Genomic DNA, 26,679 nt, shown 5'->3' with positions numbered 1-26,679 from the left:
CACCTCCTCCTTACTCCCTTCACTGCCCTCTGATCACCCCCTCCTTACTCCCCATCACTGCCCTGATCACCTCCTCCTTACTCCCCTTCACTGCCCTCTGATCACCTCCTCCTTACTCCCCTTCACTGCCCTCTGATCACCTCCCTCCTTACTCCCTTCACTGCCCTCTGATCACCTCCTCCTTACTCCCCTTCACTGCCCTCTGATCACCCCCCTCCTTACTCCCCCATCACTGCCCTCTGATCACCTCCCTCCTTACTCCCCTTCACTGCCCTCTGATCACCTCCCTCCTTACTCCCCTTCACTGCCCTCTGATCACCTCCCTCCTTACTCCCCATCACTGCCCTCTGATCACCACCCTACTTTCTACCCATCACTGCCCTCTGATCACCTCCCTCCTTACTCCCCTTCACTGCCCTCTGATCACCTCCCTCCTTACTCCCCCTTCACTGCCCTCTGATCACCTCCCTCCTTACTCCCCTTCACTGCCCTCTGATCACCTCCCTCCTTACTCCCCTTCACTGCCCTCTGATCACCTCCCTCCTTACTCCCTTCACTGCCCTCTGATCACCTCCTCCCTCCCCATCACTGCCCTCTGATCACCTCCCTCCTTACTCCCTTCACTGCCCTCTGATCACCTCCTCCCTACTCCCCTTCACTGCCCTCTGATCACCTCCCTCCTTACTCCCCTTCACTGCCCTCTGATCACCTCCCACCTTACTCCCCTTCACTGCCCTCTGATCACCTCCCACCCTACTCCCCCTTCACTGCCCACTGAGCCCCTCCCTCCTCCCCATCACTGCCCTCTGATCACCTCCCTCCTTACTCCCCTTCACTGCCCTCTGATCACCTCCTCCTTACTCCCTTCACTGCCCTCTGATCACCTCCCTCCTTACTCCCCTTCACTGCCCTCTGATCACCTCCCTCCTTACTCCCCCTTCACTGCCCTCTGATCACCTCCCTCCTTACTCCCCCTTCACTGCCCTCTGATCACCTCCCTCCCTTCTCTCCCTTCACTGCCCTCTGATGACCTCCCTCCCTTCTCTCCCTTCAATACCCACCCTCTAACCGCTTAATCCATATCCATACAGTGATAACACCGTCACATCTGATAATACCACAGTGATAATTACATCGCCTATATCATCACTGTGCGGTGGTGATAATCACTCTCAAAAATAAATTTAATAGAAGAAAAAGAAGAAAAATATAAAAAAGAAAAGGAAAACGAAAGAAGAGAAAAAAAACGAGAAGTCGTCCTCAGCCAAGTTCTCCAAGTTTGAACCAAGTTTCAAGTGACCACCAAGTTATCCTCTCTCTCTCGCTCTCGCTCTCTCTCTCTCTCTCTCTCTCTCTTACACACACACACACACACACACTGCCATCTGTTCGTGGCTGAGTCAGTCTAAAGTTGAATGCGTTAGATCAATTACTTCCTGCGACCTTGAGTCAGACAGTCTTTGTATCTCTGAGCTTCATCAGCAGCGAGAGTGTTTAAGACAGGATGTTGTGTGGGGTAGGCTGGATAGGGTGTAGGGCAGACCAGGCAAGGTGTAGGGCAGGTCGGGGAGGGTGTGGGTTGGTAGTTCAGGGTTTAGTTCATGCCAGGCAGGGTGTGGAGCAGGTCGATAGGGTGTTGGGTAAGCTAAACAGAGTGCAGGGCTAGTTGTGTTGCAGGCCGGGATGCGCTTGGCTCAGGACAGGCAAGATGCGGGGCAGGGCGGGCAGGTTATAAGGAAGGCCAGGAAAGCGTGGAAAATGCCAGGAAGGACGTGGAGCTGGCTAGGAAGGGTGTGGGGCAGGCCATGTTTGGAGTGAGACTGTCCAGGCAGGGTGTGAGGCAGGCCATACAAAGACTGGGGCAGGCAAGGCAGGGTTCGGTACAGGCAATGCGTGGTTCGGTACAGTCCGAGTCAAGGCGACTATTAGCCTCTTCCATTTAGCATAACCTGTTTCTGGGTCGTAATCTGTAGAGTCCCTTGATAGATAGAGTCCCGACAACCTAAGATTTGGACACCATTATTGGTCCTGTTTTCACCACGAGAGCGTGTGCTAGCGTTTGAAAAGCACGGCGAAAACAGGCCCAATAATGGCGTCCAAATCTTAGGTAGTCGGGACTCTATAAGGGACTCTACAGATCACGACCCAAAAACAGGTTACGCTAAATGGAAGACGCTATATATAGGTCCAGTTCCACAGTCCAACACCGGGTCATTGTAAGCGCCCAAACCAAACTATATTCTCCTCAATGATACGTTATTTCCACTCAATACCAGGTACTAATAAAGAGATTTCCTGATGTGTGGTTTCCTAAAATTTCCTCGTTTCTTTATCAACGCCAAACAAGGAATTATAGTCGTATTTTGTGTTTGGTTGGGGAGCTCACAAACTTCCTGTATTGGACTGTAAAACTGGGCCTATATTAGAGGAGATAGTGGTATGTAGTACTTTAGTTTCCTTGGTCCGGGTCCAGGGATGTCCAAACGGGGTGTGAGGCACGTGGCACAGGAAGAGTGTGGGCCAGGCAGGGTACGGTGCTGGGCGGGCAGGGTGTCGGGGAGGTCATGGAGGGTGCGGGGCAGGCCAGGCTGGGCAGGGGGTGGTGGGGCGGCACCTTACTCTCAGATGGTCGTCTTTAATGTTTTCAAAGGTCTTGGGATCGACCTGGGTCCAGCGGCCTCTCTCTCTCTATCTCTCTCTCTCTCTCTCTCTCTCTCTCTCTCTCTCTCTCTCTCTCTCTCTCTCTCTCTCTCTCTCTCTCTCTCTCTCTCTCTCTCTCTCTCTCTCTCTCTCTCTCTCTCTCACACACACACACACACACACACACACAGACACACCATTGCCTAATGTTTTCTCATCTACAAACGTCTATATTCATATGTTATCATACATTTTTTTTTGTTAAATAAAATTAAAAAGAATCACGCTCAGGTATAATTTTATTCATCAAAATTAATACACGCCTCGCAAACCACAGGCAGGGAAATCAGCCTCGATATATACACAAGCACCGGGCATGTAACATAAGGGGGAAAAGTCGTAGCTATGGAGAAAGAGACGTTTCAAAGGAGACTGAAGCTTAGAGTCATGCTTCGTGTGTCGACTTCAGGACACCACCACTATACCACCACCTCCACTACCTCCACCACCAGTCGTGTCTGCATTCCACTAATACCCATGAAAGAAAGTGACTGTGTGTGTATGTGTGTGTGTGTGTGTGTGTGTGTGTGTGTGTGTGTGTGTGTGTGTGTGGCTGGTCCTCACGATGGTGCAGGAGCGAGAGGCCCCATCACACGATATGTACAAGGAACATCCTCCTTCAGCCGCGTCCCGCTGTGCCCGCCGCCCAGTATGTAGCAGACGCTTTCAGCGGGTAGCGAGTGTTCGTGTCCGGACTGGGTGATTCTGAGGAGGGAAAAGAATGTCCCCTCGCAAATACCTCGTTTCGCTGTTGGAGAAACGTATGGATTCAAATAGGCGATGGTTGCCGAAGGGGTGATGGAGGAGCCAAGGCGAGGTTTGGGGCACCGCGTCGAGGAGGGCGTGATGGCTGCGTCACCAAGCTTTACATCACCATGAGGAACAGACTCAACAAGATATGGCCTCTTGGGGATGCCGACGTCGTGATGCCCATCTCCTTGTCCCCCACCCCCTCCAGCCCCCCCCACCCCTGCCCTTCGCCTCCAACCACTGCCACGAGAACCCATACTGGAACCCCTGCAGTAAGTATAGTAGGGACACACTGCGGGAGTATTAGGGTTGCGGGAACTAAGAAAGGACAGTGGTAGGCTTCCGTATGTGTGCCGCTATTAGGTGGCCTGTCGGGGAGCGAGCTGCGGGTGAGGGTGCTGTGGACCTGATGACAGGGGAGGGTATGCAGGCAGAGTGTATGAGGGTGCAGCGTGTGTGGTGTTCGGGGGCCTTTCAGCGTTCAGGGCCACCCCTGGGAGGGGCATCTTCTCGTTCAGTACTAAATCACCTCATAACTGAATAGTCTCAATATTATGTTCATGTGTGTGTGACTGTCGATCGCCACGGGACCCAGGAACCTCTCCCCACCAGCCGTCAGGTCTTGCTGATAGTGCATAAGAACGAGGAGTCTGCAAAAGGCCGCTTGACTAAGGCAGCTCCTGTAAGCCTAACCCCACATTAACTCACTATCCATGAATTTATCCAACCTCTTTTTGAGTGTACATGGTACTGACATTCAGAACATGACTGTCAAGCCTGTCACACTCATCCACAACTCTATTGTTAAACCAATTTTTTCTTGTCTTTATTAAATCTGAACCAGTCTGAACCGTTGCCACGTATCCTACCTGGCTCTTTTACAACCAAAACCCTATCAACAACCCCTGTTTAAAGTCCTTCATCCATTTATAAACTTCGGTCAAGTCATGTCGTAACCTTCGCCTTTCTAGAGAATACAGATTTAAATTATTCAGTCTGTCCTCATACTGTAAGTTTTTCACCCCTTGAATCATTTTTGTCATCCTCCTCTGTACATATTCTAACATCTTGATATACATTCTATAGTAGGGTGACCAGAACTGAACAGCATAATCAAGATGAGGTATAACTAGTGCTCAGTGAAGCTTGATAATGACTTAAGCGCTCCTATTGCTTACGTTCCTTGAAATGAAGTCCAGTATCCTCTTTGCACGATTGTTAGACTGAATTCATGGAGCTCTAGGACGGAGGTCAGAGCTCTCTAAGACTCCTAGGTCGCTCTCTTACCCAGACTGTTTTGAGGGGTGTCATTTAAGGAGTAATTTGTGAGGGGTTATTCCTACCTACACTCAATAAGGAATGAGAGAATAAAACGGTGAAAGAAGTAATATTGATGATGGAAGTATATGATTTATTTGACAACTATTTTGGCGTTGTCTTGCTCTTACCAGACATTACAAACCAAGAAAGGCAATCGCTTGACTCTGTGGGTAATTAATCACGGCCTGATCACGATATGGTTGTGTGTGTGTGTGTCCGGCCAATAGTCTCACCCATCTTCCTTAGCTTATCTTCAGCTTTTCTTCGTTACTCAGGATTTTCACCCTATCACATTCGCCTCCATCCTCCTCCCCGCCAGTTAGCAATGCCTCGCCCTCGGTGCGCAGTACTGACTAAGGAGGTGAGATATGAAAGAGAAAAGAGGATTGAAAAAAATATGCACACACATCCGCTCTCTCTCTCTCTCTCTCTCTCTCTCTCTCTCTCTCTCTCTCTCTCTCTCTCTCTCTCGTATTCAGCGACGCAGTAGTACTCTCCTTGATTCGCTAAACGCAGTGCATTGCGTTATCTTCCCCCTAGATCGGAAGAATATAAGCTCTGTTCACTTTTTGAACGTCAATTTTGATACTTATCATTTCGAGCGCATAAAGTATTTCGTACGCATAACACATTAAAATACATTGTGCTCACTTTACAACCGTCAAACGCTTCCCGGCCCCACCTGACCAAATATGCATTATTTTGCTTAGTTTCCACTCATTGTGTTGGAGTTCTTCCTTCGCTGCCACCGATGCCAATTTTACTCGACATAATCACTTAAGGTGGTCTGTCACTCTATATCCCTTGAGTAGATTCCTGACCCCATCTGATCAACTTGATATATATCTTTCGGCTGTAGCCTATTATTTTCCTCTTTGTGGGTGCCATTCATCATTCACCGCCACAAGTGTCCATGTTCCGCAACATGATCCCTTAGGTTGGTCTGGCCCTTTGATCCCCCTGACCCCGTCAGACCAAAAGTCTGTCATTGGACATTATCGCTCCTTGGGTTGCCAGTGTAACGTGCAGTCACCGATTTCAGTGTTACGCCTAACAAAAACTTAGATTGGTTTGTCGCTTCATATTATTTCCTAACTGTAACATCTTCCTATATTCTCTCCCAAGACGTCACTCACGCATTCAACCCGCCCTCCCAGCCCGCCTGCCCACTCGGCAACAGGAGGCTGACTCAGGGCCGCGAGGAAACCAAATATCATCCACAACACACTACACCTGAAACTTGCCGAGCCCAACGCCTTCTCTCGTCGTAAACTCGGACTTCTCCTGCAGCCGTCTCGTGTTGCCCCCCCAGTCGCCGCCCATATAAACTTGCAGGCGTGTTTTTACCCTTCGAGATGGGTGAATTTGCATACAGAATACGACCACTGCGTCTTGAGGGTGGCCTGTATTTCCTTCGCTGAACGAAAGGAATTGCTGGTTGTTTTTATGGCTGCATTTCACATCCACAGATGACTGCATTGTTCTTGGTTTTCATTATACAGTCCCAGGCATCCTAAAGAAAGAGCTTCCTAATCATAAGCGTGGGTAAAGAAAAGGTAAAGTTGGGAACATACGCTATAGCTAAAATTAAGCGTCGCGGCGGTGCTTATCTCCGCCCCGTTGGCCCTTTATTGAGCCTGTGGTGGGAGGGAACCCTTATCCGGACACAGGGCCAGTTTAACATGCGGGTTACCACAGGTTACCCTCCCCAGGTTTCCCCATGTACCCATGTTTATCGACCATCCCGAAAGGAAGAATGAACAGCTGGGTACGCTGCGCGCCGACTGCTCAGCCCAGCAGGCTTTGAACCTAGGCTCGGAGATTCGTAATAAGAGTGTTATTTGTAAACCGTGACAGGTGGACAGAGACTTATTTTCAGTCATCGGTAGCATAACATGAGGCGAGAGGCCGCTTTACAAGTTTCCGTGCGGCATTACGTGTGATTGAAAGCCAACGAGCCTATGCTATTTACCTCTATACATACTTGCCTTGATTTACCTCCACAGTGAATTAACACTTCATGACAATGAGTACCACCACCTTCGTCGTCGAAAAAAGGTGCGTTTATGGTTTAGTTACAGGAGATAAACCACAATGGCATCCCCTTAACAATGGCTGAGGCTGAAATCTCGTCAAGTGTCATCGCGGCGCAGTGTTTGTTTTGCTGCCGCGGCAGTGACGCAGTGCGAGGGGGGCTGCGAGCGTCGCTGAGCCGTGCACTGGGATGCTGAGCTGTGTGCCGCTGAGGAGGGGTGCACAGTGCACAGCTCCCTTGACTGGCTGAGTAGCTACACGGCCAGGCAGGATGGAGAGCCCCGACGTGCCCCTGGAAGAGGTCGGAGAAGGGTGAGTGGAGGGCAGCCGAGGACAGGCTGAAAAACAGGGTGACCCACACAGCCAGCGAGCTATTATTAGTTTGTGGCGGCTACAGGTGACGGCCGGGGCAGGGGTATGCAGCTGAGGCCCAGGTCCCCCGGGGTAAACGTTCCTAGGCGGGGAGGGGCGAGGGGCTGCTGGCGCGGCGCCCACCCACCTGTCGGAGCGGCTGATGTTGGGCGAGGGTAGCACCGCCCCCCTCCCCCCCCCCCCACACACACACCCCTCGCGCGGACACACACACACACACACACACACACACACACACACACACACACAAATGATTCAAACCAAAACTATTAATGAACTTAAAGGTAAACTTGTTTGTAGTGAGGTGAGGGGGCATGACCCCATGAGTGCAGCTCTCCTCCTGTATATCTTGATCTTGACAAGTAAGGTGCAGGGCACCGTGCAGGTGCATAACACGCAACAACCAGGCAAATACACACACTCCTGGAGGGGGAGGGAGGGCTAGGTGAGCTACTTCAAGTCAGATCTGATAATATTGCAGATGTTGACAATACTTGGTAAAGTTAGTTAAATTGTAGAATTACACCCACCATCACCTCAATGGCTGACCGCTAGTAATGGCAACCAATGGCACGGCAAGAAGTGTATCACATGTATTTTTTTTATAAACAGGTAAAAACTAATCTAACCTAACCACTAAATCCAACCTTACCTAAACTGACCTGTGCCTCGCTGCCAAAATGTGATAAACAAAAAAATAATCCCTTCCAAATGAGTAATTTGCAATGAAAAGCAGTTCAGCAGTGTGTTGTACGTGCACAAAGTACTTCACATAGAACAAAGATTTTGTTCGTCGTGAGACAGACGTAGTTCAGAAATAATACCAAAGTTAGGTTACTCTATAGTGAGTATAGTCTATATAATAGTTAGGTTTCTTTATTTGGTAGAATAAAGAATTAAAGATAACTTTATATGGTGTGAACAAGTGACTTATTTGGAGGCTGTAAAGCTAATTTGGTTATTGTTAAATTGATCAAATTATGTATTTAAGTTACTGCAGGAAATTGAGGAAAGACCTAATCCCAGTGTTTACCCAAAGATTTTATAAGCATTTGACATTGTAGTGTTAGGAATGTACCATATATAGGAAATTGATTTCTTACCTGGATGGGGGCCACCCCCATCCAGAAAACTGTGCGATGTCTCCAACCAAAACTGCAGCTGATGATTTTCATTAAGATGGTCAGATGGTTGGCTAATATGACATAGCGAGATGGCACGGACAACTACTAATTTTCAATACTTAGTCAATAACAACAAACCAAACAAAACATCCAAAAGAACAGCCAAACCACGTGGCAAATTAATCAAACTCGTATAAGGTCTGACCAAGATGCTTGTCCAGCTGGTGCTTGAAGGAATTCACCGAGATGACAGAAACAACAGAATCCTGCAAGCTGTTCCAAATGTTAATTACTGACAGGTGACTGGTTTTGGGGTTGGTTTGTGTTCAGTGGAAAGAGGTATGGTAGTTGTGCAAATTGTAGACACCATGTAGATGTGCCTTCAAGGTGTGGTAGTACTAGATATTGATTTATGTAGCAGCAGGAATATTTCTGAAGTAGACTACTTGAAAATGCCAAAATTATTTAGATATCTACCCTCATGAACATAATTGAAGATGATGCCAAGCTAATGAAAGAACTTGCACAGAGCACCATCTTTAGTGTATGGCAGGAACATTAAATTTTGGTCACCAATTTAAATTTATATATGTGTAAATGCCAATAAATTGATTCATTGATAAATAAATCAATATTGAGAATAGCTTTGTATAAAAGTTTTGTTGGTGTTAAATCAGCTGTTACTCCTCTTATCTTGGTGGTGAAGTTATTGATAATGATAAAGTGATAAGATCTGTTTTTTATTCTACTCAGAATATTGCAGTATATACATGCTAGAATCTGTGTGGGAGGGGAGATGTTAATTACTTATTTGCTATATTACAAACTCTTCAAGCAATGTGAAGAAAACCCTTCTATGTCATTATGTCTAACCATTTTTAGGGGGTAGGTGAGGAACAGGTAGACATGTTCTAGAATTAGAAACGGAGAGAAGTATGGAATACAAAATTGACATGACAACCAAAGTAAGCTGAGGTTTGTATGGCCTTATTTAGATACTCAAAGGACTGCTGTTTTGAAAAGAATCCACATCAGTGATGTCAGTAAGGAAAGTAGAGAGGGGCAACCTGAGGAAAGGTTGGTAGATGTGGTGAACAGATATATGTGAGTGCAAGAATGAAACTAAAGAATGCAAGTGATGAGTTGGTGATAATGATGATTGTCTCCATTCTCTCTGCAGTCCTTTTGAGGAGAAGCATGTGATACAACTGAGAAAGAACAGTCACAATTAAGATGTACATTTGTTTTCAATAAGTAGCTGAATTCTTGAATCTTGAATCTGTTTGTGCAAAGTTTTCTGACACCCTCTCTTTGTTGTGTTGGATGAATTAATTAATTTTACAAGTCCCATATTTTCACTTTGAATTTGGAGAACATTAAGATATCAGTGTGTGAGTAGTTATACTTTTAAGCCGACGTCACTAACCATTCCTTATTTTTTACAGACGGATGGTCCCAACTGGCCGGGCGGATGGCCAGCGAACTGTCAGTGCTCCAACAACCACCCTAGGCCCTTCCCTCTCCTCTGCAGCTGTCACCAGACAGCATGGGCAGCCCCAGGCCCACCCTCCACCCCATCAGCATCAGTTTGCCCCACAGGCCCACCCCCAGAGCATACCAAGCGCCTCAGCCCCCAACACCATGACCACCTCCACCACCACCACCACCACTACCACCGCCACCTCCACCACCCCCAAGCAACCCCCCCTCTCCAGAAGCCTGTCCCGGAAGGAGCAGGTCAAAGCGTGAGTACTCCTATGGCCAGATCCTTTGTAACCAACCAGTCACTCCTTTGGTATTTGAGAGAACAGTGGTGTGATGTTCAATGTTTGAGTGAGTGAAACCTTTACTCTTTAACCCTTAAAGCGCGGACTTGTTTTGCCGTGCCTGTCTTCCCACGCGGGCATATTCAGGCAAAAACATACCTCACTTCAACCTTTTATACCTTCACTCCTACTTATCTCATGTGACTGAATGAAGCATCATTGTAAAGTACTTACCCTTAACTGTCCTTTGACATTAATTTGAAGACTATATGACAATTGGCAGAACCAGTACGGAATATTGAATAGGATCACTGAAAACATTATTATAGACAGTTTTCCACCCCTAGTGGACTTCCCTTCTATGATTTAGTAATAAAAACATAACTTTTATATGGATTATGTGAAACACACCCCAAAAAAACTTAACTTCTGTGCCTTCCTGATGCCCTTGATGGGTGTTGAGGTCAAAGGGCCCCCATCTTGTGAATGAAATTCACTGGAAGGGTGAGAAGAGGTGGGATGTCTAGCCGACATCTCAAAGCTAGTGCAAGGCGTACACTGACCAATAATTAGTCAAGGGAGCATGATTGGGTATTGTTTGAAAGAAAACAACATGCTTACTCTACTTCAGCACAAATAAATTAAATTTGACAGCCCGCTAATTTAAAAAAATGCCTTGTCGACTATTGTCAACACCCACAGTTTGAGGCCAGGCACCAGCTGTCGACTAATGCTGACACCCATGCTTTAAGGGTTAAGGTAGACTGCTAGAGCATCTTATCGGCTCTTTTTTTTATTTGGAAAGAGTTCCATGAAATCTGGTGACGGGGAGGAGACTCCCCTGGATACCCTCACCCTTGAGTGAATAGTACGTACCTTTTCAAAGAAGAGACTAGATGCCTTATGCAACTCTCTGATATGAAGAAGGCACAGGCAATTACATGTGAAAGTTTCATATCAAGCAGATACAAGTGGCACACCACGGAATATGAAAAAAATCTTTGACAGCTGCTGTCTGGAAAAGTGGATTTTTTGCTTTCATTTCCTTCTCAGCCTTAACTATAAATGCAATGGCATTTTGTGGTGTCACATGAAAGAGCAGTAAAAAAGTTATTTTCTTTGCATTGTAGAAAATTTCAGATTTAAAATAAGAAAATTATGCCTATGAAATCTGACTTGTGGAAAATGAAAGATTTATTTTCATTTATCAGAAATAATACTCAAGCTTTTCATCAGTACAAACCATTAACATTTCTTATAGCTTTCTATGTTTTGTTTTGTTTCATGTCAGTTGACTAAAAATTACAGGCTCTGAAACTTTTTTTTACTTCTTTGACAAAATGTAATGAACCACATCTTGTGAAACCTACATGTGATCATTAGTACATACATAGATATAACTTATTAGGAAATCAAAGCCATGGGGCCAAAATTGTGGGCATCCCTATACTCCCCTTAATATGACTAGTCCATAATTTTTAGCAGGCAGACTAGGGTTAGAGTTATTTAGGGAAGACCAGTTAATGTGAGATTTAACAAAAAAGAGCAAAGGTGTGATTTGTACTGTTTGATTAGATAAAAAAATATTTCCTTTGTGATTTGGGGTAACAAAATGAAAAGTCATTTTAGACTAGTGAAAAGACTTTATAAGTTTGGGTAAGTTTGTTGTGTTAGGGAAAGACCAGCTGATGTAAGGTGAAAAATTTAAGTATTTATGAGGCAGGAATGAGAGTGGAGTGTATGTGGTAGAAGCACACACACTATGTAAACTCTCCTGATGGTAGAATAAAAAACAGCGATACAGATGCAATGATAGGGATAACCTTGCCTGCTAGTAGTAAAAAAAATTCAAGGAATAACATGAGTTTGATGTAATTTTAGGTTTATGTAAATTCAGATTCTTGGTGTGAAAGGATGTGATGAAAACTCATTTCTAAAGGTTTTAAAAGATTTATGATAGTCCATTGCAGTAGACAATGCAATTAGCATTTACTATGATGGAATGAAAGAGATGGAGGTAACAGCACCTTATCATCATTTTCTTAGATAAGTAAGTATGAGTGGATAGATATGAATGGTCTGTACAAGTAATATAAACAATGGAATGAATGGTAAGCTAATGACAACAAGGAATGTGTAAATCACAGTAATTGTAAGAAAGGGGATTAAGTAGCATCTACTAATGGACATCAGTATTATTTGAAAGGGCAGACAGTACAATAAGTACTATTGATATTCTCTGATAGTGTCCTAAGCTTATTAAAGACAGAATAAGATTGCAAATTAATGTTTTTGGAAACTGGCTTATCTGAAAAAAGATAGGAATGTGAAATGTTAGGGTCAGTCAGTCAAAATGAAAGATTCAAATGATTTGGTTGTGCAGATAAAGGAGAAACAAGGAACTGTCTTCTTTAAATTGGGGAGGTTGAAAAGAAGGATGAAAGGAGTACATAATTACTTTGTTTATGGGAATGATTAAACAGACTTGCTATGAGTCATGAAACGGTTGAGGCGGCCATTTGATTTAATTTTTACCAACAAACACTTCTGTGCACTGAATATGGATTATTTTCCCACATGTCTCTCATGAGGGGAACTAAAGCTGATTATGACATGAATGGTACATATGTTACTAAAAATTACTGTGTTGCAGGTATGTGAAGAAAGAAACCAGAGAGTTCTTTGGACTTGATGAGTCCACTGAAGATAATCAGAGACAGCGCTGGCAAGACAAGCGGAAACGTTTGGCCAGCCGCAAGTATGGCCAGCTCAAGGACCAGACCAACACTACCCACCACACACAGTCTTTCACCAGTGACTTCCATGCCTTATCAGAGGTGAGATGCTGGTTGCTGGTGGCATCTTTTCCTTATCACACATTTTTGTTTTTCTTCTTTTTATTCATTGCATTGCCCTCTTTTCAGTATTTTAAGTTATCCTTAATTTGAGCTAAGCACCTCCACAGTGCACTGGTTAGCATCCATAACTACGAATCTGCTGGCCTTGGTTCAAATCCCGGCCTGGGCAGTCTGCATGCAGCTCACCCAGTTGTTCATCATCCCTTCAGGCTACTTAATTAATGGATACCTGGGGAAACCTGGGGAAGGTAAACTGTGGTAACCTGGATGTTTCAGTGGCCCTGTGTCTGGTTCTTTCCCACCACAGGCTCAAAGGGCCATCAGAACGAAGATGAGCACAGCCGCCACATTCAGCTGTAGCACATGCTCCCAACTTTACCTTTTAATGAGAGCCTCTTAGTCTATAGAATGAAAAAGCTATTAGATGAACGATAGATATCAAGGAAGCTAATGGGAATATTGTTTTTTGCAAGACATCATTAATCTCAAGAAATTTGGGCTCATCATCTTATTCCCATTATTCATGAGTTAGAAAGTCTGTCTTAGTCACAGTATCATATCTCCCTGCAGCCATATGATGAGAAATCACTATTAGCTACTATAAAATCCAGTTAAAGATTAATTTAGTGTTTATTCAATTAGATTCAAGTAAAATAACCTTCTCAGCATAACTCACAGAAGCCAGTGGCAATCATTAGTTACTCTTGACAAATTCTCTCCATTCCAGTATATACCTAGTAATTTTTGTTCAAAGCAAGATGTGTATGGAGGTAGCAATTCTGGCAGTAAAATGGCCTTCACTTTACTAATAATTAAATAGTCAGAGAAAAGAATGGACATAATTTGTCACTCTAAGACTGCCACCTGTACACTCAGCATGAGACTGAAAAGTCAGCACTTGGTGATGATAGCTATATTGCTGGATTTTATGTCTTAAGAACTCAGTCTTGGCCAGGGGATTGGCTGTTGTCTCTTATAGCTTTAACCCAGTAGCAGTGACGGGCCAAATTTGTGGCTTTACCATGTAGCAGCGACAGGCCAAATTTGTGCCATAATATAAAAAAAAAAAAATGATACATAATCTGATGACTAATGCTTTGATATATATTATGAAATGGCTTGTGTGAGGGGTGATTTTTTCTCATTTTTCTCACTTAGAGGGACCATTAAGAAACATGATCCCCGCTGCTACCGGGTTAATTAATCCTTTGTGCGCGGTAACTATTTTTATGGGAAATCACCTTCTTAATGCAATCTCTGCTGCATACCATGAGAGGTTAGGCACCTAACACATCCTTTTTCCCAGCTTCAGGAGGGATTGGGCGGAGGTTTGTCGGACTCAGTGGATGCGGCAACGTGGCCTCAGCTGCCTCACCCCGGGAAGGACTCCGTCGCCAAGATGACCTGGGATGGCCTCTCCTTTGTGGTTTCGGTGAGTCTCTCTCTCTCTCTCTCTCTCTCTCTCTCTGGTTACCTTTTGTCATTTTATTCCTTCTTTCTTGTTTTTTTATCCTCTTTCTTTTGTCTCTCTCTCTCTCTCTCTCTCTCTCTCTCTCTCTCTCTCTCTCTCTCTCTCTCTCTCTCTCTCTCTCTCTCTCTCTCTCTCTCTCTCTCTCTCTCTCTCTCTCTCTCTCTCTCTCTCTCTCTCTCTCTCTCTCTCTCTCTCTCTCTCTCTCTCTCTCTCTCTCATATATATACACACACACGCACATGGGAGCACCAACAATGACGAATTTGGTGTCAGAGGTCAGCAGGTCAAGGGAAATGTTAGTGAATTGGCAGTGATGTACCATAGGCATCAGCCTGATGATTTTATTGAAATAGTTTTTGGAATTAGAGTACCAGTGAAATTTGGTAAAGAAAAATATAAAGAATCAGTGCAGGCAGTGTTTGAGACAAGCGGAAAAGGTTTTAACCCCTTGGCTGCAGATTTCCTACAAGAAGACATCACCAAGCTACAGGAGTGGACCAATAAGTTGCTGCTTCAATTCAATGAAGAAAAATGTAAAGTCTTGCACCTTGGGAGGAGATATCCAGCATACCAATACCACATGGGAAACACTCCTCCATGCACCACAGAGGCAGAGAAAGACCTGGGAGTATATGTTACCAGGATACCAGTGAAGGTGATTAAGTTTATCAAATGGATCATGTGCAGAGAGAAATGACCAGAATATACAGGAAATACAAGTGTGAACTAGGTGTAGGCTTCACCCCGGGGTTTAGCAGCTCCAGTTTCCCTATTCACGAGGCACCTGAACTTCGTTCGACCACCTACCTGAAGCTAACCTGACGTATCGTATGAGATGGAGGGTGAACAGGAGTCATTCACGTCCAGGAGGGCATACAAGCCGCCGAGGCCCGCCCCCATTCCTGTTGCGAGCATAGTATCCACCATTCTTGTTTTCTTCTTTCATCTTTCTGGGGGACATTGTTAAAGCACAAAGAACTCACACTTTAGTGCTGAAAACACTCTGTATTGCTGAAAAAATGACACGACCGCACGGATGCTATTTCTACGAGTTTACAACGCGGACTGAGACTAGAGCCATTGTCTAGCAGTCAAGAATTACCCTTGAACGAGCAAGAATTAACCCCAAATCATGCAGAATTCTTGTGTTTCTTGTTCTGGCACATCAGATTTTAAAGAATTCCCCCAATTTTTGGCAAGAATCGAGGGGCCTGCGCAAGCCGCAGCGGGACTCAATAGGGCCACTGTCTTGCTGGCCACACCTTCATAGGCCTATAGCGATGGCCATTTCCTGAGCTTCCTATGGGTAACCCTGCCAAGGGGGGGTGGATATAGAGGTCACAAGTTTACTGTTGTGTTATTGTTGCACCACATACCATTTTAAAGCATCACTGTAAGATAAGTAAGAACTTCCCGGTATGAAAACATCATTGTCATCGTTAGAAACAAGAAAGTGAAACGATGCCCTTTGTCAATATTTTGTGGAGAAAAAGGACGTTTTAAGAAACCCCGTTGCATGCAATGACGCTAAGTAGCTAGTACTAAAATACTCCTAATGAACTGTAGATCCTGTAAATGTGACTACATTAATGCATGTTGTCCTTGATGAATGACACAATGAGAAATAGTGTTGGTTCATTCAGTCATGTGAACATAATAGAGCGCTCTGGTGGATTACAGGAGGGAGGTGAAAAACAGTCTCAAGAATGGGGAGGTCATTCAAGACAGCCATATATCCCCAGATGACGCCCTAGGGTTGCAAACTTGCCATCCTTTCCTTAAAATATGGAATGCCGTTTGTTCCGTATTTGGCTGTCTGAATGGTTAAGCAGATAAAATTCAGTATTTTAAAACTGTAGTGAGCACATTTTTCGGTGAACCACAAAACCAGTCAATAAAATTATGTTTGTCAAGGGTCGTCCTGAAATACAAGAAAAATACACGTCATAACGTCTCTCCCTCCTTCCTTTTGCCTTCACCAGCAGCGGGCAGCGGCTGTCAGTCATGGCAGGCTAGAGAAATGTTTGGATTGCCACCCATTCCTTAGAATATGAATTCTTTCTGTATTGGAGAATGGGATGTTGCATTTTAGATCAAGGTGGCAGCTCTAACTGAGATTCTATTCCCATTGTTTTCTGCTTTGAGCACTCGTCTTGCAGTGAACAAATGGAACCCACGCTCATGTCTTCGACTTGTACAAAGAGACATGCCAGTCCTCGTCGAAAGACAGAATTGGTCAGCTAGGCTGACGTAAACTGATAGAGTTGGTCTATCGGCATCCTTACCTCCCCTTCATGAGCTGTCACCCGGCCCTACTCGAAGGGACGTACGAACTTGACCCTGACGGATTCCAGATAGCCTGTATCCCCACCCAGCGGGTGGCAACAAAAAAAAAAAAATAAATAAATAAAAATAAAAAATAAAAAATGATGCTCATATACCAAGTCACTTCTCATAAACCAAGGCATTTTTGTGGGATTTTTTTTTGCTCGTAAATTAAAACACTCGTAAACTAAGGCACTCGTAAACCGAGGTTTGACTGTACTTGTAAGGAGGTGCACAGCCACTAAAAATTCAGCTTTGGTTACAAGTCTCAGTAAATATCAAAGAAAGACATGGAATTTATTGAATAGAGAGTAGTTGAAATCCAGAGAACAGATGGAAACTCAATTTTTTTTACCATTTATCATTTCACATGATCATTTTTCCCTAGGGCAGACAAATATCTTGTATGTCATTTCTCTTCTTAATACATACCAATTCCAGTCAACGGTTGACCTTGTCTTCTTGTTCATATGTTTTCTTTGAGTCATCAAATCAACAGATTTGCTATTGTAAAGTCCAGGAGTTTCTCAGTCCAGCTTCCTTCAGCCCTCTTTGAGCCTAAATCCTCCTAGTTCACTTCCTTACAAATAAAGTCCCTCATTGTTGGTATTCTTCCTTTCCTTCACCATAGCAGTGTCAAGGATGGAATTATATCTCACACCATTTATTCATATTCTGTGGGCACAGATGATTATTTTTGGTGGTATGTACAATATCACTGCATCCATTTTTCTCTTCTTATCTCACATGTCAATTGTTTGTCTCATCACACCCTGTTCCTATTTTTTGTAATTTAATTTTAGTCTGGAATCAATCATAATTATTTATTTACTCATTTTGTTTATCCAGTCCTTCCTACATGTCTGATACATGCCCTTTGCCATATTATTTGATGTAATACCTTTGAACACTTTTGTTTTCACCAGACCCAAATTAACAAATCTCTTTTCACTGATGTATTGCAGTTTTAATTTTATTGCTATTATCTCATCAGGGTCCGTGTATCTTAAGTTCCTTACCACTTCCACATTTCCTCCATCCTTAGCCCCATCTGATTTTCCATCTACAGGCGCTCTTACTGCCTTATTTACCACTTCCTTATTTTCATATCTAACACTCAACAATACCTCTTTTGCTCTTTCCTCATTCTTTACTTCAGCTTGCTTTGTAATCTTCTTCATTTAAGTATTTCCTTATCAAAACCCGATTATATTCCTCTTTCTCACTCAACTTCAATAGTTTTATGTGTATTTGATTTGTGGGAACTTGTGACTTTAATTATATCCTCATGGGTCTTGATTCATATTTTATATATCTATAAAGTCAACTTTTTTGGACAGCATGTGGGTAGTCTCAGGCCACTTGGTGATGACTGAAAACTGTTAGCTTGTAGTGGCGGGCGGGACTTGAACCCGGGTCCTTCAGGACACCGCTCCCACATGCTGACCACACACCCTCCCCTTAGTTCTTTCCATTGCCTTTTTTATTCATATGTGCCTTACTGGTTGGTCTGTCTCTTTGTCCCCAAACAATTGTACTCATCTGATTCACCTAAATTTCTCACCGTTTTGTTATTATTCTTTCTCAAAATTTCCATAACTTTCTGTTTTAGTCTTACCTCTTAGATGTTGTTCCTCTAATTTCCCTAAAGTTCATACCAACTTTCTCATCTCAGTTTTCCCATTATTGTTGATGCTGTTGTTGTTGTTGTTACCTGCATTTGGCACGTATGTAACACAAGTCGTTGGCTTCTTCCAGACGGTTGCAAAGAGGAGAGCCAAGAGTCAAATCTCAGGTACAGCGGGCGGTCGGTCCAAAAGCCGGAGTTATGCCCCCTCGTCCATGTCTGTCCCGGATGAGGTGTTTGACGAGCCAGACGTCTCCCCCACCACCACAACCACCACCACCACCACCACAACTGCAGCTACCATGCGCCCTTCTCCTCCTGTTGACCATTGCACTATGGAGTCACTCTCTGATGAAGTAAGGAATATTCCATACATTTTATTGGCATCTTTCTTTCATCAGCCACTATTTTAGTAGGGAAAACTATACCTGTGTGTGTGTGTGTGAGTGTGTGTGTGTGTGTGTGTGTGTGTGTGTGTTTATTTACCTAGTTGTGGTGTACAGGAAATGAGGTGCACTTGTCAGGTCTCATCCCCAAATCAAGCAATCAAATTTTGTCTCAAAAACATTTATGTTTTTTGGACTGGACAATTTCATTGTAAGCAAATGTCATCTTTATGCCTTTCATCCCTGTCTGCCAAGTGTTTTTCATCCACACTTCATAAGCTTTTTCACTTGTAACACCCTAATGTTAATTATTTGCTGTTTCAGGTGTTCTTTGACGGCAAGGTTTCAGGAAGCCCTGACGTAGGAGCTGGCACCACTAGTTATGACGGTAGTAAAGAAGTAAGTGAGACACCCTGAGTTCTTGATCAGTTTTCATTTTAGTTTTTTCTTGACCACACAAAAGAGGAAAGCAGTATTTTCCTAAGGACATTATGATACAGGAAAGGAAGTAATAGAGAAGAAAAGGGCCATGTGATGGCATTCCAAAGTGAGGCATGGATATGAGGTGAGACTCAGTAGTCATTGATTTAACCATTCGAAAGAAATGATGCAACATACATGATGTGAACAAAATAGGCATTAACACCTTCACTCCAGCGACACCGACGTCGGTGTCCGACGGCGTCACCATATGGAAAGGGTTAGTCTTTTTCTAAACCTCTTAATCCTCTTCCATTTCCTATTAATCCTCTTCTAAACCTCTTAAGAGGAAATGGAATAGGATTAAGAGGAATTCAGAGGAGGATTGAGAGGTTTAGAAGAGGATTAATCCTCTTCCATTTCCTCTTGACCCTTTCCATACTGTGGCACCAACGTCTGCGTCATGGATGGAAAGGGTTAAAGAAAGAAAAAAGATGTATAGATTACCCTCCTGGAAAATAGGAGTATTATTTTATCATGTTCTAGAAGGCAGTGTAGAAAGTCTGCATAATGCAGAGACAAAGTGTATGTACAGAAGAAAGTGGACACTTCTTCCCTTGATGACCCATTGAGGAAGGTGTGAGTACAGGCTTTAGTGCTACTAAAAAACAAAACTGAACTGGTCATTGCATTTTACATCTCTTAGTGAGAAACCTGCAGTCATGGTCTTGCAATTTTTATCCAGATTTTTATTCGGGTGTAGTGTAGTTCCAGGGACTGGACTGGACTGGACATACACCAAGTTTGACACTCAAGCTTGGAATACTAAACCCTCAAACATTATGGGTGATGCTGATGATTCTTACCATTCCCTTTTCCCTCAGGTATCAGGAGCAAGGTACCACCCAAGTGTTCAAAGTGAGAGGCAGCAGAAGCAGTTCCAGGTCTCAGATTCTGTGGATGCCAGTGGGCGGTCCAGTGCTCATATCGGTCGCTCACGTATCTGGAATCGAATCCTGGACAGCTGCTTTGACAACTCTGACCGCAGACAATATGGCAGAGGGGTACTGGGAAGAGCCTTTGGCCGGAGCTTCAAGGAAAATGTGAGGAAAGAAAAAGATGTAAGTAAAGCATTTTTTATTGCATTGCTTGTGAATTTGGCCTTCATGAAACTGTCTCCATAACAGCAGTAATTAGGATGGTTGTAATCTGATGATGATGACATTTTTAGCAAAGTTTATTTTATATAACACATCATTCCCCTGTTTTCTGAAAACCCTTGCCTTACTATTTCATATCAAGGATTGAGTTGGTTTAATATGTCATATGAAAACAGTTACTATTAACTTTTTTTTATATACTTTAATGTTGTGTGAATGGCCATTAGATAGAGATGTCTTGTATGTCATCCCTTCTTGCCTCATCATCTCTCTTTTTAACCTCGTCCAGTGCCTGAATCACTTCCCCAGACTCCTCTCACCTTCCTCATTTCTACTAGGTACTGTTCTGTCACAGTCCTTCTCCACTTTGTTTATTCTTTTCCACTGTACCGGTTCCATTACTGATTTTGGCGTGAAGCCCTCAAAACACTCCAAAGATTCTTCTTCCTGTCGTTTAGGCCCAGGGGACTCGGCCAGAGGGTCCGCCATCTTGGATGTTTGTTTACTCTCCATTCCAATCTCCTTTCTCTCCTTCTCCTCCCCGTTTTACTTACCGCTTCTCACTCTCATAATCCTCTCAATGCCTGAACTCCTAGGAGACAGGAACCCAAATGGCTTAGCTGTTCTCGGGCCCTTTTGACTGACAAGTAGATTGCTGTCCTTCGCTCCATTTTCCCACGTCCACTCGCAGCGGCGGTCGGCGGCAGCGTGTGTGTGTGTATTTACCTAGTTGTATTTACCTAGTTGTGACATACAGGAAAAGAGCTACGCTCACGCTGTCCCGTCTCCATATCCTCTCTTATCCAACTTTTCCTTAAAATCATGAATGTTTCCTGTACAGACCACCTCCTCCTTCAGTCTATTCCATAGCTCAATGCTTCTGTTTGGGAAGCTAAACTTTTTCACATCCTGCCTACGCATGGTTCCGGTGTGTGTGTGTGTGTGTGTGTGTGTGTATTTCACAATGGCCTGATCACGAATTGGACTCGCAATCGCCAGCAAATTCCCTCACATTTTGAGCAAGGTTTTTTAGTCGATTTCTGGGTAGTTCCAAGACCTCACACACCACGCACGTGTGTGTGTGTGTGTATTTACCTAGTTGTAGCTTTACAGGGCCTAGGCTTACACTCGTGTGGTCCCGTCTCCGTATCTGTATTTGTCCAACTTTTCCTTAAAGTTTTGCACACTCTTCGCCAATACTACAGCCTCACTTAGTCTGTTCCAAACCTCTCTGTTTCTTTGTGGGAAGCTATATTTCTTTATCTCTCAAGCATCTTCCTTTCCTCAATTTTTTACTGTGTTCTCTTGTGTTCCTGGTGTTTATTCCTTCTTTTAGTAGTAACTCCTCATTATCTACATTTTCCATTTTGCTCAATAATTTATAAATTAGTATTAGGTCTCCCCTTTCTCTTCTTTGTTCCAGTGTTGGTAGGTCCATCTCCTTTAATCTTTCTTCATATGTCAATCCCTCCAGTTCTGGTACCACTTTTGTTGCAATCCTTTGTATTCTTTCTAGTTTTTTATGTGTTTCTTCTTATGGGGAGACCACACCACCTCTGCATATTCCAATTTTGGTCTAATCATAATGGTTATTAAAATTTTCATCATATCCTTATCCATGTAGTGGAATGATAATCCTATATTTCTCACCATTTTATACGTATCATCGAATATCCTATTTACATAACTCACAGGCTGTAGATTAACTTGTATTGTTACTCCCAGATCTCTCTCTTCTTGAACTTTCTTTAATATTTCTCCATCTCCCATTCTATATGTCCATTTTGGTCTCCCTTCACTCTTTCCCATTTCCATTACATGATTTTTCTTCACATTGAATTCCATCTCCCATTTAATACTACATTCCCAAATCTTGTTCAGGTCATCTTAGAGAATTTCACAGTCTTTGCTGTTTCTAATATGTCTCAGCAGTTTTACATCGTCTGCAAACAGGCTCACATAACTGTTTACTCCCTCCGGCATATCATTTACATATACTAGGAAGAGTACAGGTGCCAATACCGATCCTTGAGGCACACTACTCTCTACAATTCTCCATTCCGATTTTGTGTCCTTTACCACTGTTCTCATCTCTCTTCCCCTTAAGTAGCTTTCCATCCAGTTCTTCATTCTTCCCTTTCAAACCACCTTTATTCTCCAGCTTCCATAGTAGTCTTGTATGTGGAACTTTGTCGAACGCCTTCTTCAGGTCCAAGTAAACGCAATCAACCCATCCGTCCGTGTGTGTGTGTGTGTGTGTGTGTGTGTGTGTGTGTGTGTGTGTGTGTGTGTTAACATGCTGACATGCACATTAATGTTTGCATGAGTGCTTGTCTACCTGTCATCTAACAGGTATGCATGCATACAGAGATGTCCAATCAGTGACATTCTGACATCCACAGGTGAAAAAGCAGCTGGATGAAATGAATGACTATCGGCCGTATTTCACGTGGTGGGTTACAACAGTTCAGGTGGTGATCCTGCTGCTCTCTATCATGTGCTATGGCCGCGCACCCTTCGGCTTCTCTATCAGTCAGCAGAAGGGACAGGTGGGTGCTCATCACCTTGCTTTATTTTTATGTTGTTTGTTTGTGTTTTTTGTTATTGTCTCTAGCAGATGTATTTTCCTCATTTTTGTGGTTCAGGGTAAACAGATCTGTATGATTTTTACTCAGTGAGGTGCAAGAACATAATCTCAATGTGTGTGTGTTTGTGTGTGTGTGTGTGTGTACGTGTGTGCATGTGTGAATTTGTGGTTCGAGTCTTCTGGAAAATGTAAATTTAATGATATTTTAGTGACCCACAATGCACCTTCCTTCTGTATTTACATAGTTTGTTTCTCTATATGATACTGCCAAGCTGTCACTCAGTGCTGTCGGTGAAAATCCTCTAGAAAGTTTAATGTCAAAATGCTTCACAAGTGGCTTGTTTCAACTGTAAATGTCCTTGGCAGTTGTAACATTACACAGACACACTTTTAAGTCTGGAGTAAGATTCATAGTATGCAATTTGTCACTTCTGTCTTCACATCCTTGCCCAGTATTATCTTCATTAATCTTATGATCTCTTTTTCCTTATAATATTTCAATCTGCTCTCGTGTATTATTGTGTATCTGTGTTTACTAAATATGTTTAAAGGTGTTTCCACTGCTTCACTTCTTCAGTTTCTTCTCATCACTAACTTTCATTCTGGTTTATTCCTGATCTCCATTGTATAGTGTTGTGAAATTAGTAAATTCTACATTTAATCTTTAGAAAAGAATCTTTCCCTATCTAGTTCAATAATTAATCAGTAGGAATAGTAGTTTTCTTGGTAGGTATGGTCTGCTAGCAGAATCTCCTTATTTAGGGTGGGAGTCCACAAACATCCCATGGGGTTAACTCTATCTCTCAGCTTTTCACATCCCCATGCAAACGTCAGTATCACTTTTTATTCCTCTTGCATCTTATGTCTGTTTTTCTTTCTTTTAGGTCCTGATGGCCAGTTTATCAATACAGACAGTGGACTACTGGGAACCCTCAAATTTTTGGCTTGGCCCTCGAGCGGTGAGTACCCCACTGAGTGGTGAGGAACAGAAAGGTTGCCAAATCAAACATCGCACCTCACCACCTGCTTTATATTGTTCTTTGCCAACTCAGCATTCCTCACCAAAATTTAATAGGGTTTGCATATCATCTTACAGTATTGAATGCTTTTTATCTCTAGAATCATAACTTGAACCTGTTTAAATAGCACAGACTGCAGTAACCAGTTTACTGTAGCAAAACTGTGATTGGTTGAGGAGGTACTATCCACTCCAATGGCCTCGAGAACACCAAACTTGAGCCGTCATTCACGGAGACAAGATATGGCAGCGTCGCTCTTCCTCCCCAGGCCATATCTTGTCTCCGTGAATGACAGCTCGAGTTTGGTGTTCTCGAGGCCATTGGAGTCCATAGTACCAGGGCTGTGGAGATAACAGGAAGGTAGTTGTAACAGAAAGTGTGTGTGTGTGTGTATATAAATATGTAGACATAACTGTAAAACTGATAAAAATTTAAAATACATAAGAGTTGAAATTGTTTAAAAATTTGGAAATCAATGTTAATTTTGATCTCAGGTTTTCTACCATTTAATTGAATCAATCTTTTATACCAAAGCAGGCTCATAGTGAGATTTGATGCCTGTACCCACACTGAAGGGAAGGCAAACAAAACTGTGTCCTGGAAAAATTCCTCCCACTGATGAGCTGTCTTCCTTTGTCCTACAGGCTGACCTAATACACTTAGGTGCCAAGTTTGCTCCCTGCATGAGGAAAGACGAGAAAATCTATCGCCATGTAGAGGAGCAGCGGCGGGCAGAGCGAGAGACTGGGTGCTGCATACGAAACGATGATTCAGGCTGTGTCCAGTCCTCTCGGCGAGAGTGTTCGGTGAGGCAGACTTGAAGTGGTCCTTAGGACTAATACTTGGCTTTTACATTCTGCTCAATGATTTGTGGAGCTCATTCTCTCACAATAATTTGTTTGCATGTTACTAAGAACTGCAATTTGGTAACTGTGTGTGTGTGTGTGTGTGTGTGTGTGTGTGTGTATAGCTTAGGAACTGCTTTATACTAAGAAAACTTACTAGACATGGTTAATCACTAAACCCAGGCAATAATAATCGTCATGCATTGTTAACACTCGAGTCTCAAGGCCACTTTCATCAACATTTCAGCTCATCTGATTACTGATGATTGAAAAATAATTAAACTTATGTGGGCTGCAGTGGCTGTTGTATGGGATGGAATTCACTGAGCAAGCTTTCTCAATAATGCCCCAGTCACACATTCACGACAATGACTCCCGGCGCCCTCCGGACATCAGACCACGCGCTGCCAGTTTTGGAATGTCGCGCTGCCAGACGTACGTAACGACCATCATAAGTCCATCCCCTTGAGTGCCGACCATAGCCGATGTCAAAACGACGTTGTTACGATGTCGTTGAGATGACATCCGACGGCCGTAACTTATTCGCGACGGTGACAGATATCAGGGAGGGTCCCGATTGTTTTGAAAATGTCCAAAACTGTCGGCGTGCGGCCCGACGGTGGGAGGCGTGGTCTGAGTCGGGAGAGCGCCGGGAGTCATAGTCGTGAATGTGTGACTCGGGCTTAAGCAGTCATTTGCTCAACAAAATGCTGATTTCAAATAAAATGTTTAAAACTTCAACATAAGAATGTGTATATGAAAGGTGATGAATATATAACCACTTTGGTCCTTAGAGGAGGAAGGACTTAATCCATGACAGTGTTGACTTCAGATGAAGTGGAAGGTTTTTTTTTTTTTTTTTTTTTTTTTTTACTCAAAAAATCTCAAGAAAAATACAGATTCATAGGTGTGTATATTTATTTCATGTTATTACTCATTGTGGCTTCCTTGTGATTCCTTTCTGAACATTTTTTGCCCCATTTTGGAGCTCACAGTGTCTCACAAGAAGTTGAAAATTTTATCTATAATATTGTATGCCTTTATTATGCCTCATATATATATATATATATATATATATATATATATATATATATATATATATATATATATATATATATATATATATATATATATATATATATATATATATCGCATTCCACTATTTACACATGCGTCTGTATCACAGTCCACACTATACCACACTAATGCTTCAAGAGAGTGTGGTATTCTCTGGAGCAGGGGTCAACACACAGCCCCACATCAGACTCAGGACAGTAGAATCTCGTGCTACAAAGGCGGCTCAATATAGCCTTTATCCTCATCTGGCACGTAATCCTTGTCCGAACCAGAGTCTGAGAGTGCTCCCACGTTGTCTTCAGATGAGGAAACCTCAAACTTACCATCTATCACCATATGGCAAAAGGAATGGGCCGCCGCGGCATTGTTTACACTTGGTCTTGATCTTGATGTCACAGGTGGCTTGAAATTCCTCCCCAGCTTGGGTAGTGTTGCCAATGCTACAAACGCACTCACGCAGTGTTGCCATTGTCTGCAGCAGTCTCTGTAGCAAAAATAAACCCGCTACATCGACTGTAACAGTGTTTAGCAAGCCCGACATGTATACGTGTCGCTAGTATTTCCTGCAACCATAGGCGCTGACGCGTATACGCGTCGCTAGTACTGTACGGGTTAATACTCCTTGAGTAATAAATTGTAGATAAAATCAGAAATAACTGCAGCATAATTGTTTAACCTGGTAACAGCGACGGGCCAAATTTGTGGCTTTACCGTGTACCAGCGATGGGCCAAATTTCTGCCATGATATAAACCTCCCAAAATAGATGATGCATAAACTGATCACACATGCGTTGATATTTATTATGAAATGGTTTGCGTGAGTGATGATTCTTTCTCA

The 26,679-nt window shown here is 43.3% G+C and overlaps 1 protein-coding gene across 3 annotated transcripts in view; it reads left to right on the top strand.

Moving 5' to 3' along the window:
• The first annotated feature begins 6,928 nt into the window (after positions 1-6,928).
• LOC126986747 (inactive rhomboid protein 1-like) overlaps positions 6,929-26,679 on the top strand; it is a 30,920-nt gene continuing 11,169 nt past the window's right edge. The window contains exons 1-10 of one of the 3 annotated variants that reach the window (XM_050843126.1): positions 6,929-7,116; positions 9,746-10,045; positions 12,720-12,903; positions 14,231-14,356; positions 18,479-18,703; positions 19,058-19,132; positions 20,038-20,274; positions 22,716-22,862; positions 23,785-23,859; positions 24,564-24,725. In XM_050843126.1, the coding sequence (XP_050699083.1) occupies positions 7,076-7,116; positions 9,746-10,045; positions 12,720-12,903; positions 14,231-14,356; positions 18,479-18,703; positions 19,058-19,132; positions 20,038-20,274; positions 22,716-22,862; positions 23,785-23,859; positions 24,564-24,725 (1,572 nt within the window). In that variant the 5' untranslated portion in view covers positions 6,929-7,075. Of the gene's footprint in view, positions 7,117-8,436; positions 8,600-9,745; positions 10,046-12,719; positions 12,904-14,230; positions 14,357-18,478; positions 18,704-19,057; positions 19,133-20,037; positions 20,275-22,715; positions 22,863-23,784; positions 23,860-24,563; positions 24,726-26,679 lie in introns of those variants that run through there. The other 2 variants (XM_050843125.1, XM_050843124.1) reach the window with 2 other exon arrangements.

The sequence above is a fragment of the Eriocheir sinensis genome, chromosome 62 (assembly GCF_024679095.1).
Source record: "Eriocheir sinensis breed Jianghai 21 chromosome 62, ASM2467909v1, whole genome shotgun sequence".
In the NCBI taxonomy this organism is placed as follows: domain Eukaryota; kingdom Metazoa; phylum Arthropoda; class Malacostraca; order Decapoda; family Varunidae; genus Eriocheir; species Eriocheir sinensis.
Note: the sequence above shows the minus strand (reverse complement) of the source record. Positions and strands in the feature narration are given on the sequence as shown.